This window comes from Acomys minous, assembly GCF_964271855.1.
Source record: "Acomys minous genome assembly, chromosome: 10".
In the NCBI taxonomy this organism is placed as follows: Eukaryota; Metazoa; Chordata; class Mammalia; order Rodentia; family Muridae; genus Acomys; species Acomys minous.
Window position 1 is genome coordinate 88488933 of NC_140491.1, and position 14764 is coordinate 88503696.

Below are 14764 nucleotides of genomic sequence, written 5' to 3' on the forward strand. Positions count from 1 at the left end.
GGGATTAAAGGCGTGTTCCACCACCGCATGGCTCTATTTCTTATCTTTTTTTTTTTTTAATTTTGGTTTTTTTGAGACAAGGTCTCTCTGTGTTAGCCTTGGCTGTCCTGGAGTCACTTTGTAGACCAGGCTGGCCTCGAACTCACAGGTGCCTCTGCCACCACGCCCAGCTCCTATCTTTTTAAATAACAACAAAAATAACAAAATAAAATAAGATAAAACAGAAAGAACACATCAAAGTTGGACAAGGCAAACCAACAGAAGGAAAAGAGCCCGAGGAGAAAGCCCAAGAATCAGAGACCCACTCATTCACACATTCAGGAGTCCCACAAAAGTACTAAACTGAAAGCTATAGATATATGAAAAGGACCTGGTGTAGACTCGTGTAGGCTCTGTGCTTTCTGTTTCACTGTGAGTCCGTGTGACTTTTGCTTGGTTGATTTAGAGAGCCTTGTACTCCTAGTGTCTTCTGTCCGTTGTGGCTTCCACACTCCTCCTGCTTCCTCTTCCATGGGGTTCTCTGACCTCTGAGGAGGCGGATTTGATGGAAATATTTCATTTAGAGCTGAGTGTTCAAAGGTTTCTCTTCATAGTGTCTGGCTGTGGGTCTCTGCCTATGCCTGTCTGCTACAGGAGGGAGACTCTCTGAAGATGGCCGAATAAGCACCAATCTATGAGTATTTCAGAATATTATTAGGGGTCATTTTATTACCCTCCCCCCCATCCCTTACCAGTACTATGGTTTTACTGTAGGTCTCTGGACTATCTAGTCTCTGGTTCTTGGTCACTCAAGCAGTGTTGGGTACAGGTTCCATCTTGTGGAGTAGGCCTTAAGTCAAGTCAGACATTGGTTGACCGCTCCCATGAGCTTTGTTCTACCATTGCCCTAGCATATTTTGCAGGCAGGACAGATTGTAAATCAAATGTTTTGTGGCTGGACTGGTGTTTACACTTCCCTTTTGGTAGCCTGCGGAATACCTCCCCATACTAGAACATGGGGGTGAAGGCTCTCTCTAGGCACCAGCTCTACCTCTCCATGTTAAATGAGTGTTGTCTTCAGCAATGGAGCCTTGGTGTCAGTTTGTGGGAAATTACCTATTGTCTTGCCAATAGCCTGGGTTGTTTGGGGATTTTCATGGAACCAAATTGGCTAACAACTCAGTTGGATGTAGCCCAGTCTCAGTACTGGAAGGTTTGTTTGGTGACAAGAGATGGCCAGTTTTGGGGCTCCGTCCCCATCATTATTGAGAGACTTCATTACGATCTCCTTCATATAGCTTAGGAAGTTTCCACTGTACTTGGTTTCCATATCACCTCTCAAATGCACCTCAATTCTAGCTGTATCTCCCCTCATTCCCATCTCCACCTGCTCCTCTGCTGTGCCATGTCCCCACCTCATCCCCTGTCTACCCCTAAAATCTATTTCCTCCTGTCAGGAAGATCTATGTGTTCCCCCCTAATCCTTTCCTCTATGCTTAAACTCTCCGGGTCCATGGATTGTAGCTGGTTTATCATTTATTTAATAGCTAATACCCACATATAAGTTAATATGTGCCATATATTTATCTTTATGGGTCTGTGTTACTTCACTCAGGATGAAGTAACCTTTTTTCTAGGTCTATCTATTTGCCTGGAAGTTTCATGATAACTTTTTTTTTTTTTTTTTTTTTTTTTGGTTTTTGGTTTTTGGTTTTTTAAGACAGAGTTACTCTGCATAGCCTTGACTATCCGGGACTACTCACTTTGCAGATCAGGCTGGCCTCAAACTCACAGCAATCTGCCGAGCATGGTGGAGCATGCCTGTAATCCCAGCACTCGGGAAGCAGAAGCAGGCAGGTTGCTGTGAGTTCGAGGCCAGCCTGGTCTACAGAGTCTAGGACAGCCAAAGCTAACACAGAGAGACCTTGTCTCAGGAAAAAAAAGAAAGTGAGAAAGAAAGAAAAAGAAACGTGATTTAATGGTAAAGCTTAGCACACTCCAGCACCAGGACTGGCATGGAGTCAAAGCAGAGGGATGGCTGGGTGATCCCATGGAGGCTCACAAAAGGCGAGGAGAATAAGGAAGGCAACCATCAAACATAAAAGGCCCACGATGTCAGACAAGGTGAAGGCCCGAATGGCATATGAGAGGGGCTGCCGCTTGAGAGAGAGGTCCCTGGCATAGCTAATAATCAAGCTACCAAACACTGTTCCAACACCAGCTCTTGAGCCAGCCACACCAACTGTGGCAGCGCCAGCACCAGTAAACGTGGCTGCTGTGTCAATGTCCGGGGAAATACCACGGGTCAGGAATTCTTGTCTGGCCACCTGGAGAGGGGAGCTGCTGCAGGAAGGCTGTTTAGATGGGCCTCTGGTCTCCTCAGAAGGGAGGCAGGTACAGGCCTTATTAGAGTCCTGATATAGGAGTGGATCCGACCTGGAAAAAAGAGCACACACAAATAAATGTGCAAATTAAACAAAACAAAACAAAAAACCCCGAAACCTCCGAACAAAATAAACAAGTGAAAAATCTTCCGTATAGCAAAGGAAATAAGCAACTGAATGAAAATACAGCCTATAGAACAGGGGCGAGTCGGTGCCAGCGTCTGGTTGGGGTTTAATATAAAAACAAACGTCAAAATCTAAACAGCAGAGCTGAGTAATATGTATGACTATATTCCCAGCACTCCAGAGGCAGAAGTAGAGGCAGGAGGATTCCCTGAGTGTGAGAACCGCCTGATCTTCATAGTATCAGTCAGGATAACATATGAGACCCTCTCTCATAAAGCCAAACCCAAAATGCCAGAAGAGTCATCTAATTATCAAATAGGCAAATGCGGCAGTTTGAGTGCAATTGGCATCCATGGGCTCATGTACTTGAAGTCTTTGTCACTAGGGAACGGAACTGTTTGAAAGGGTTAGAAGCATTAGAAAATGTAGGGGGTGTGGCCTTGTTGGAGTATACAAGGCCTTACTGGAGGGAGTGTGTTCTGGAGGTGGGATTCAAGGTTGTAAAAGCCCACACCCGCTCACATACTCTCTCCCTCTCCCTCTCCCCCTCCCCTACCTCTCCCCCTCCCCCTTCCCCCTCCCCCCTCCACTCTCTCTCACCTGGCATTAATCAAGCCTGCCCACGAAGTGATTCAACTTCTAAGTTGAAAAAGATCCTGCCGTCTCTCACATCTAAAGGGTAAACATCCTTCTCTCTTCCTCATCCCATACTTGGGATCTAAACAAAAACAGGTTTATCTCCCCTATATCTCCCCTTTCTATTAAATATAATAAACTATATACAATAAAAATAATTACGAGAATGATCCAGTAAAAGTCACATTTACAAGGACCAGTCCATTTGTATTTGACAATCTTGGAGAAATTATTCCACTATCTATCCTGTCCTACTGAGTCTAATCCTAGTGTCTAAAGTTTTTCAAAAATAGTAACACTGTGGCTATCTAGTCTTCAACCCCATCAGAGACCCAAGAAGGAAATACTATCTAATATAAAGGAAGTACAGGCAAGGAACTTCCAAAAGTATAGACAAGACAGAGAGAGCTGACTGCCTGGACAGTCACAGGTTCCTCTCCATCATCGGGGCATCCAGTCTTTGGCCCGCTGGCCCAAAACATCTGACAGACTGCTCTGAAGCAGGAATCCTGAAGGACTGGCCCACCTAATCTCTGCAAGGCTGGGCAGCCAATTTCTCAGTATCAGGCTTGATCATAGTGGATGGTCATTCTGTCATCAGCAGTAGAGATAAGCACAGTTCCTCAGTCCAGTGCTATCTGCCACTATCATTTCTTGATACCCGCATAATTAGACTGGAGGTGTTGACAGGAGCGGATGTGTCTCTCTGTCATACAGGCCCTTTATTATTTTTGGTTTTTTGTTTTATTTTTTTGTTTTGTTTTGTTTTGTTTTTCAAGACAGGGTTTTTCTGTGTAGCCTTGGCTGTCCTGGACTCGCTTTGTAGACCAGGCTGGCCTCAAACTCACATCAATCTACCTCCTCTGCCTCCCAAGTGCTAGGATTAAAAGCCTCAGGCCCTTTATTATTAAAGGCCATTTTCTGTGGATTTCTGAAGTGTTTGAAGACCATCTATCTATCTATTCTACAATCATCTATCTACTCCTTTAAAAAACATATGCAAGAAACTAAATAAAGCTTATTCTATAATTAAGTAATTTAGTATCTAATAAGATTTAAAAGTGACCAACTACCAAATTCTATCTCCAACCATCCTGAACAAGTTATAATAGTTATCTTTCACTTTTTAAAACGAGTTGTACATGTATAATACACTAAATAAACATCAAACAAAATGATCTTAAATTTCTACAAACATACAATATACAGTTTAAGTTTCCGTCAACATATCATATACAATACCTGAAACAAAAGTTGAAAAAAATAGTCTTAAATTTTATCTCCCTTACATATACCCGTAAGCCAAGTAACTACTTCCCTTCCTCAAGTTGGTGTTAGTCATAGTGTTTATCACAGAAAGCAAATTAGAATGCCACCTACAGGCCGGGTGTGGTGGCGCACGCCTTTAATCCCAGCACTCGGGAGGCAGAGGCAGGCGGATCGCTGTGAGTTCGAGGCCAGCCTGGTCTACATCACTTCTGAGTAAGTATCTGAAGGCATCTATGTCAGCATGCATTATTTATTTTTAAAAGATTTATTTATTTATCCTGTATACAGTACCTTGCCTGCTTGTACTTCTGCAGGCCAGAAGAGGGCATCAGATCACATCATAGATGGTTGTGAGCCACCATGTGGTTGCTGGGAATTGAACTCAGGACTTCTGGAGGAGCAGTCAGTGCCCTTAACTGCTGAGCCATCTCTCCAGCCCCAGCATGCGTTACTGATACCTGCACTCTTGTGCTTATCATGACACTGTCACAAGAACCAAGTGACAGGAATGCTGTAACTGCCCATGGATGAATAAAAAATAATGTGGTATGTGATGGTTGGAGTGAAAATGGCCACTACAGGCCCACAGGGAATGTTACTCTTTAACATTTAAGGTATAGTAGTAGGTGTGGCCTTGTTGGAAGAAGTGTGTCACTCGGGGAAGGCTTTGAAGTTTCACATGCTCAAGCCAGGCCCAGTGTCACTCTCTCTTCCTGCTGCCTTCATATTCTGATGTAGAACTCTCAGCTACTTCTCCAACACTGTATCTGCAGCCATGCTTTCATGCTTCCTGCCATAATGACAGTGGAACAAGCCAGCCCCCAGTTAAATATTTTCCTTTATAAGAATTGCTCTGAGCTGGGCATGGTGGTACATGCCTGTAATCCCGGCATTCCTGAGGTAGAGACAGGTGGATCTCTGTGAGGTCAAGGCTAACTTGGTCTACAAAAATGAGTCCAGGACAGCCAAGTATGCACAAAGAAACCCTGTCTCAAAATCAATTAAAAAAAAAAGCCGGGCGTGGTGGTGCACGCCTATAGTCCCAGCACTCGGGAGGCAGAGGCAGGTGGATTGCTGTGAGTTCGAGGCCAGCCTGGTCTACAAAGCGGGTCCAGGACAGCCAAGGCTACACAGAGAAACCCTGTCTCGGAAAAAAAAAAAGTTTCTCTGGTCCCAGTGTCTTTTCACTGCAATAGAAACCATAACTAAGACATTAAGACATGGTAGACATACAGTCAAGGTTGGTTAGTTTGGCAGATTAAATCCAAGGCCATCCACTAGGCAAGCTCTCTAGCATTGAACTAGGTCCTTAGGCCCCACAAATCCCACAAATTAGCCATAAAGAAGAACAAAACCATGTTTGCCTGAAGATGGGTAGAACTGGGTACCATCATGTTAACTGGAAGCCAGACTCAGAAAAACAAATATCAAATGTGGCTTTATCATGCACAGAATCTAGATATAAGGCAGGGGTGGGGGTGGGGGAATTCATGAAAATAGAAATGAAATAGAAAAAATGAAACTATGCATTTCCAGCATATTTAAAATATATGGTAAACTTATGTTGTTCCCCTTAACCCTTTCCCTCTCTGTAATGCTAGGAAGTGAATTTAGTGTGTGGAGAATGGTAGAGAAGTATTCTATCTCAGAGTAAACCTCTAGATCCCTTCCCTCCCTCCCTCTCATTCTCTAATGTACAACAGAGCTTAAAAGTAAAAAGCAGGGCTGGAGAGATGGCTCAAGAGGTAAGAGCACTGGCTGCTCTTCCAAAGGTCCTGAGTTCAATTCCCAGCAACCACATGGTGGCTCACAACCATCTGTAATGAGATCTGGTGCCCTCTGTACATGCAGATAGAACATTGTATACATAATAAGTAAATAAATAAATAAATAAATCTTTTTAAAAAAGTAAAAAGCAAAACAAAACAACAACAAAACCCCTTGCTCCTCATAAATGAGACTGTTACTGGGGCTTTGAGCATCATCTTTTTCACACTGCCTCTCGATCTCTGAGAACTACCTTCTCTCTTTGCTTCAGAGTTCCTTTTAGATTTGATATATTAAGTATGGATGAGTCACTTGTTTTTCTGAGCCTGGTTTAATTCATGTCATACAATGACCTCTGGGGCCATCAACGTCATTGTAAAAAACAATGTGCCAATAATTTTGTTTGTTTGTTTGTTTGTTTTTTGAGACAGGGTTTCTCTGTGTATACTTGGCTGTCCTGGACTAACTTTGTAGACCAGGCTGGCCTCAAACTCACAGTGATCTGCCTGCCTCTGCCTCCCCAGTGCTGGGATTAAAGGCGTGGGCCACCATGCCCGGCTATGCCATTAATTTTTATGGCTGGTTAATACTCAATTGTGTATGTATGTATACCATACTATTTTTCATTTTAATGAAGCTGAGATAAGGTTTTATTAACTATATTTTAAGTCAGACAGACAGAAAGATGACTAACTCTCGTCCCTAGAGTCAAGGAGGCCTGGCAGCTAGTTACAGGTGTCTGGAGTCGAGGGAGTTCTGTGGGGTGTCCCTAAGCTGGTAGGAAGTGTTTCTCTGTCCTGTATTTCCAAGCTTGTGCCCTTTCTTCAGTACTTTAAAATGGATGTACTCAGCACGAGGCAGGATAGAGACACAGGGATAATTATGCACACGTGCAAGGGGAAAGAGGAGCTTTGCTCAGGAGTCAGACCGAAGCCCATCATCGGCTAAGAGAGCTAGTTTCTTTTTCAGATGACCACGTTTGATTCCCAGCATCCTCTTGGTGGCTCACAACTGCCTCTGCATACATACACGCAGGCATATACATAAAATAAACAAAGCCCTTTAAAATCTTTTCATCTAGTCTTAGCATGAGGTTTAAGACGAACAGAGAGAAGCTATGAAAGAAAGTCCTTCTTTATTGTTTACTGCGACCTCTGCAACGTCTTCTAAAGACACAGCCATCTTTTCTTCCATATGCCTTCTAAGATTGTGTTAGCAGTGCTAAGTGGACCTTTTTGTTCTTAGCTCTGGCTTGTCTTTTTTTGTTGTTGTTTTTTTGAGACAGGGTTTCCTTGTGTATCCTTGGCTGTCCTGGACTCGCTTTGTACACCAGGCTGGCCTTGAACTCACAGAGATCTGCCTGCCTCTGTCTTCTGAGTGCTGGGATTAAAGGCATGTGCCACCACAGCCTGGCCCGGCTTGTCTTTCTTAACTGTAGCCATCACCGTGTTACCCACACCAACAGCAGGAAGTCTGTGCAGCCATTCCTTGATTCCCTTCACAGAGATGATATATAAAATGTTGGCTCCTGTGTTGTCAAGTGTATTGATCACGGTTTCCTCCTGGACCGGCTGAAGTGGTTTGAATCAGAACGACCCCTGAAGGCTCACCTAGTTAGTGGAATTGTTTGGGCTCAGTCAGGAGATGTGGCCTTGTTGGATGTGGGCTTTGAGGTATCAAAAGCTCACACTAGGCCCAGTCTGGCCTCTCTGCCTGAACTTGATGATCCAATGTGAGTTCTCAGCTACTGTTCCAGTGCCATACCTGCCTGCCTGCCTCCATGTTCCTAGCCACGATTGTCACGGACTAACCCTCTGAAACTGTAAGCGAGCCTCCAATTAAAGGCTTCTATAAGTTGCCTTTGCCATGGTGTCTCTTCTCAGCCATAGACTTCCCAGAGGACCTACCACATCCCTGCTTTGACATCTGGAACACCTGGAAAGACTCAAAAGTGGAATGAAGTCCAAAGGATGCTGGATATGAATACTGTTTACTATTTTCTGTTGCTGCCTTTTGAGACAACCTCACTTCCTGTAGCTCTTCCTGTGCTGGGACTCACCATGCAGAACAAGCTGGTCTTGAATTTAAAGCCGTTTCCCTGCCTCTGCCTCCCACATATTGAGATTAAAGGCAGGTGCTGCTACACTTTGTGGTTTTTTAAGATATGCCTATTGATTTTTTTGTTTTGTTTTGTTTTGGTTTTGGTTTTTCAAAATAGGGTTTGTCTGTGTTATAGCTCTGGCTGTTCTGGAATTCTCTTTGTAGACCAGGCTCAAAACTCACAGAGATCCTCCTGCCTCTACTTTTGAGTGCTGGGATTAAAGGCGAGTGCCACCACGCCCAGCTTGAATCTTTTTTTTTTTTTTTTTTTTTTTTAGACAAAGTTTTTCTGTGTAGCCTTGGGTGTCCTGGAATGGATACCAAGCTGGTCTCCAACTCACAGAAGTCTGCCTGCCCACCCCACCCCCACCCCCCTCCGCTTCTGCCCTGCGGGGATTAAAGTGTGCACCACCAGCGCCCTAGCTTGATTATTTGTTTATCTTCTTTGAAAGGCCTATCCAAGTACACCGCCCAGGTTTTTATTCTAGTTCTTGTGTTCCCTGCGGTTGAGTGTTAGGAGCGCCTTATGAGTTTTGGGTGTTGGGCCCCTAGCAAATGTATAGTTTAAATGCGTTCTTCCCCTTTGTAGATTGTCTCTTCGCTCCTTTGTTCCCTCTGCTGTGCTGAAGCCTTGTCCTTCTTGTTTGGCCTTTGCCACAGGATCTTTGTGTGAAGACGCCCTGGCTGGCTTGGAGCTTCTCTCTGCACACACCCAGCCAGCCTCCTGCCCCCAGGGCTGGGATTGCAGGTTTGCCCCATGATGCCCACCTTATTCTGATGCTCCTTATTCTGATGAGCTTTCCCTCTGTCTGATTTTGCTTTTGTTTCTAGTGTTTTTGGGTCAAGTCTAAAGACATCACAGCCTGTGTTTTTCATGACGTAGCCCCAGCTGGTCTGAAATTCCCTATGTAAATCACGTTTAGCCTAAAATTACATCAACCTGTCTGCCTCAGCCTTCTGAGTAGTGGGATTAAAGGCATACACCTTCTTCTCGCCCGCCCCTAGCTTTTGATGTTTCTGTGTATTTACGTAGGGGTGAGGGGTGTGGAGGCTAAGAAAGGAGGGGGCAAAATAGGCTTGGGCGTGCGTGTGGGAGGTAGTAGAATGTGTGTGATATGAAAGTAGAGGGGTGAATGCTGGGGGTGGAAAGGTTTAAGGGGAGGAGGGGGCCAGGGAGATGGAGAAGAGGGGCTGTGCTGGGGAAAGCGTCCACCCCAAACTAAAGATGTGTAAAACAAAAACAAAAACAAAAGACGTAAGAGAACTTGCTACTTTGTAAGCTACCAACCAAACTTTATAAACTAAGCAGGCAATAGGGGCAACTCTAATGATATAATAGTAGAGGGTTATATGATTGCACAGGCAGTCTTGCTTTGGGTCCATATTTTTGTTGTTTGTTTTTGAGGCGTGGTCTCCTGTGGGCCAGGCTGGACTCACACTGGCTGTGAAGCTGAAGATGGATTCCTGACCCTTCTGCCTCTACCTCCCACGTATCCACTAGGCCTGACTCTTCCTGATGTATGTGTATACATCTCTCTCTCTTATATATACATATATATGTTATTTTATATAGTTTATACAAGTTTAGTGTATATATAGTTATTTTACTTTTTTTTTTTTTTTTTTGGTTTTTCGAGACAGGGTTTCTCTGTGTAGTCTTGGCTGTCCTAGACTCCCTTTGTAGTCCAGGCTAGCCTCGAACTCACAACGATCTGCCTGCCTCTGCCTCCTGAGTGCTGGGATTAAAGGCGTGCGCCACCGCCTGGCCTTTTTTGGTTTTTCAAGACAGAGTTTCTCTATGTAGCATTAGATGTCCTGGACTCATTTCTTTAGATCAGGCTGGCTTTGAACTCAAGTAGATCCACCTGCTTCTGCCTCCCAGGTGCAGCGCCTAAAGTTATGTACTGCCAACACCTGTTTATTTATTTCTTTCTCTGTGTAGGCTGTCCTGGACTCGCTTTGTAGACCAGGCTGGCCTTGAACTCACAGCGATCCTCCTGCCTCTGCCTGCTCCTGCCTCCCGAGTGCTGGAATCAAAGGCATGCACCACCACGCCTGGCCACTATTTCATATCTTTAAACAGGTCTTTCTATGTAGCTCGGTGTATCCTGGTACTTCTTATGTATAATAGGTTGGCCTTGAACTCAGAGTGAGAGATCCTGCTGCCAAGTGCTGGGATTAAAGGTGTGTACCGCCACACCTAACTTGTTTTGCAGAGACAAAAATGGTCTTGCTCTGACTGCCCTGGGAGTCTTTATGTAGCCCAGGTTGGCCTGGAGGTCACAGCAATTTTCCTGCCTCAGACTTGTAAGTTTGTGCCGACTAGGATTTCTAGAAAAAGAGACGTTCGGAGGTAATCTGTTTGGGGAGGGGTTGTTTTGACTCTAACCTTTCAGCTTTTTAGATGAGACAGAAAACACCAAAGAGTAGAGTAGGGCGCCCACTGACCCAACAAAATGGCCGCTCAATTATAAAACTTAACACTTCTAACCGAAAGTGTCTGTGACCAAACAGCAGAGAATTAAGTCATTTCAGGAGGTCAAGAAGAGCTGGGCTTTAGAGGTGCGCGCCTTTAAACCCAGCCATGGGGCGGCAGAAACTGGAGGGGCTATGGGACAGGAGAATTTACATTTCCATGAAAGGAATGTGGGTGGTGGTTAAGGGTAAACGAAGGAGAGACTCCACCTGCAGCGTGGATTTCAAATCCCAATCGGCGAAGCAGAGGACTTGTCAACATTTGTCTTTTCTTTTGTGACAGGGTCCTGCTATATAAGTCAGCTTGAGTTGGAATTGGGGATCCCTCCTACGTCAGCCCTCTGAGTGCTGGGGTTGCAGGTGCGTACCACCGTGCTTAACTGACCCGTAAGTCTTGACAAAGGGAATGTTTCTTAAAGATAAGGGGTTCTGAGAACAGAGGTTCTGCGGACTGTTCCGGACAAGCAGCAGGGCTGAGGTTGGAACCGAGCTTCACGTGTGCCAGGCAAGGTCTCGACCGAGAGCCTGGCTCTGGGCCGCTTTATTAGTCTTTGTTGTTTAACAGGTTTTTATTATGTAGTCGTGGTGGCCTGGAACTCCTTTTTCTCCTTGTCTCTGCCTACTGAAGTGTTGGGAAGTAAAGGCGTGGGCCGCTGGGTCCTGCTGTTCTTAAAGTTGCGACAGTTCTGCCGGCTGCGTGGCGTACTTAGAGGGGCAAGAAATGATCTCCGTGAGAACCACCTTCTTTACGGGTTTGCTGTAGTTTCCCGGCACCCGTGGAAGGAACTCAGACCCACGCTCACCTTCAACATCTGGGGTCTAATTGAAGCTAGCCGATTCCAGGCTGTTTGTTGTCTCAATCGGAGGAACCACAAGGCTCAAGGGCGGAATTTTGAAATCTGCACATCAATACCGCCCATTTCCAGGCTTTTGTTGCGCCCTCCATTGCCCCCCACCCCCTTCTAACATCTCTTTTTGCCTGAGAAATGTGCTGCATCTAGTCCCCACCTCACAGGGGAAACTGAGGCGGAGTACATTGGCTGAGGCCACTGACGACTGTAACGCTTGAAAAGTAGGCATCCTCGAGACGCGCCTCTGATTTACCCACTGGGCTGGGGGCACGTGGCTTAGCAAGAAGGGTAGACTCGCTGGCGGAAGGCATAGCATCGGGCCTCGAGATAACAAAACCCCCAACAACAACAACAACAACAACAAAACCAAGCCCAATAGCCTGGCATTCAGTCAATCAATTGGCTTGCTCATTTTAGAAGCACCGGATTTGGGAGTTTGCAAACTTGGTCCGAGGCTCAACTAGATGGAGTCAGGTGGAGTTGGGCAGTAATTCACACCGCCAATTTGTAGCAGAGATTAAACCCTTCCACCCCCTACAGACGGTGACCTGGGGGGCGGGAGCGGGGGGCAGGGGGCGGGGGCGGGAGCGGGGGGCGGGGGCGGGCAGCAGGCCATCGAGCAGCCCGGCGCGCCGCCGCCCGTTGGATTGGCTCGAGCCTCTCCCGCCAGGCCTGCCCGGCTCCCGCGCGCCGCTGGGCCCGCCCCCCGCCGCCATCTTTGGTCGTGGAGGAGCGGGCTGCACGCGTGAGTAAATAGCGCGAGCCCGGAGTGCGGACCGGCGGCCCGGGGCGGAGAGCGGCGGAGCTAGACGTCCCGCGTGGGGTGAGGAGCAGGAGTCTCGGCCGGTGCCGCCTCTGCCCCCTCGCGGCCGTGCTGCCTGGGAAGCGGTGGCGGCGGCGGCGGCGGCGGCGGGAGCCGGGCGGGCAGGCAGGCAGGCGGGAGGGCGGCCTGCGAGCGCGCGGGCCCGGCGTGCAGGTGGAGGGCGCCGCGCGGGCTGTCCCCACTGGTCATTGGTGTTGGTGTTTTCCGGCCTCATCGCAGGGTGGCCGACATGACGGCCGCGTGTCGCAGCCCCCTGGAGCCGCTTCTGGAGACTTGGGAAGACCCCTCGGCGTCTCCCGGAGAGCAGACGGACGCCTACCTAACTCTGACCAGGTGAGACCGGCCGGGGACGAGCCCGGGGCGGGAGATCCGGCAGCGGTGGGGACGCGGCTGACGCGGGCACTTTGGGGGTGCACCGGGCCATGCCGTGCCTGCGGAGTGACGTTGCGGGGCGCAGCGGCGGCGTCCGAGGACGACTTCGGGGAGGAACATTTGTTTGTTTGTTTGTTTTTTTGGTTCGGCTCGCAGATCCGAGCTTTTAAAAGAAAAGTTTGAGCTCAAAGTAGTTCGAAGCTGCAAACGTCCGACGCCGGGAGAAAGTTGGCGGTCCGGAATTGCTTGGTTTAGTTAGGGGTTGACAGTCCGGCGCACTGCAGTTGTATTCCCCCCTGGCCTCGAACTTGTGGTCCTGCCTAAGCCTTCGCGAGGTTGAGATTACAGGTGCGAGCCATCAAGCCAGCTCCAGAGTTGGCTATTTCCCTATTTATTTATTCATGCATGCATGCATGCATGCATGCATGTATGTTTTGGTTTTTCGAGACAGGGTTTCTCTGTATCCTTGGCTGTCCTGGACTCACTTTGTCGACCAGGCTGGCCTTGAACTCAGAGCGATCTGCCCGCCTCTGCCTCCCGAGTGCTGGGATTAAAGGCGTGCATCACCACGCCCTGCTGGAGTTGCCATTTTTAAGAGCAGAGGCAAGAACCCGGTTTTTACTTTCATGAACGACGTTAGAATTTTCTAAATTTTGGCAGGTGGCCGTAAAATTAGAAAATGTGGCTAGGGAAATGGATTCCCATTTCCTTTTCTTATCTAAGTGAATCCATTGTAGAGGCAAAAAAGATTTGGTGCAAATTACTGCTTATATTGGATGTAGTTTACAGTGTTTTCTATATATCTTTAAAGTATTATTTATTTTCTTTGTCTTTTTTTTCCCCAAGATAGGGTTTCTCTATGTTATCTTGGCTGTCCTGGACTTGCTTTGTAGACCAGGCTGGTCTTGAACTCACAGCGATCCACCTGCCTCTGCTCTCTAGTGCTGGGATTACAGGCCTGCGCCACCATGCCCGGCTCCCTTTAAAGCATTTTTAAAAGAACAGGTTAATTTTCAAGGGCTTGAAAATTCATCTTTAAAAACTTAAAAAGGTTATGAGTTAAGGGTATTTATACCTGCAGAAGCCAGAAATGTTGGATGGCCTTGGGGCTGCAGCTACAGGTGGTTGTGAGCCACCTGATGGGGTGCTGGGAATTGAACTCAGGTCCTCAGCCAGAGCCATATATGCTCTTAACCACTGAATCATCTCTCTAACCCTGAAAGACTCCTAAAAGTGATTTATTTATTTTTGTTTGTTTATACTTTTTGCCTAAACCTACGTTCTATTTCCTTTAAAGTCGTATGACTGGAGAAAAAGGCAAAGAAGTCATTACAGAAATTGAGAAAAATCTTCCTCGCCTGTACACAGTTTTAAAGGTCCGTATTTATTTATTTATTTATTTTTTTATTTATTTAAATGGCTCCAGACAGGGCCTCAGTGAACTCAATAGATTGGCCCTTTGGAATCTTTCCTTAGCCTTCCAAGTGGTGAGATTCCAGGTGGAACTCTGACTAGCTTTCTAGTAAATGATTTTTACTTCGGATGTAGCATTACCCACTGCATTGTTAGTGCCCAGAATACAAAACATCAGCAATTAGATTAATAGGACTGTTATCTCTCTCCTTTATGATTGCTTATGGTTCAACAGGTTCTCCTAAGCACCTCATCTGTGTTCTCTCACTTTAATTCTCTGGGCCCTAGCATGCTAGTGAAGTGCTATGTGTGTACCACCAGGTTAGATCCACAGTCCAAGTTTGCTTTAAGCCCCGCTTTACAGGTTAGGATATTGGTTTATTAGCCTAAAGCATCCAGGGTTGCCTGAGTTCAAAGCCTGCCTCTTATAAAAACAGTTGTCACAGATAGAATCTGTTTTTTAAAGGGAGTATACTTCTGAGTAAGTTGTCCTAAAATGGCAACTATCTTTGGTCTACTTTTTTGATAGATTGTGTTCATATATATATATATATATATTTTTTTTTTTT

At 46.4% G+C, this 14764-nt stretch overlaps 1 protein-coding gene and 1 long non-coding RNA gene across 7 annotated transcripts in view; one reads left to right on the top strand and one right to left on the bottom strand.

Moving 5' to 3' along the window:
* Nucleotides 1-2013: 2013 nt before the first annotated feature.
* Nucleotides 2014-12061, bottom strand: LOC311607216. The gene is made up of 3 exons (XR_014782558.1): nucleotides 11540-12061; nucleotides 3090-3207; nucleotides 2014-2415 (listed from the first exon to the last, which is right to left on the bottom strand). It is a non-coding gene; the product is annotated as an uncharacterized lncRNA (long non-coding RNA).
* The window catches only part of RIF1 (replication timing regulatory factor 1), a 61412-nt gene continuing 57118 nt past the window's right edge, over nucleotides 10471-14764 (top strand). For 3 of the 6 annotated variants that reach the window (XM_084798885.1, XM_084798890.1, XM_084798889.1), the window contains exons 1-3: nucleotides 12264-12410; nucleotides 12630-12743; nucleotides 14080-14158. In XM_084798885.1, the coding sequence (XP_084655011.1) occupies nucleotides 12640-12743; nucleotides 14080-14158 (183 nt within the window). In that variant the 5' untranslated portion in view covers nucleotides 12264-12410; nucleotides 12630-12639. Of the gene's footprint in view, nucleotides 10615-11019; nucleotides 11097-12263; nucleotides 12411-12629; nucleotides 12744-14079; nucleotides 14159-14764 lie in introns of those variants that run through there. The other 3 variants (XM_084798886.1, XM_084798887.1, XM_084798888.1) reach the window with 3 other exon arrangements.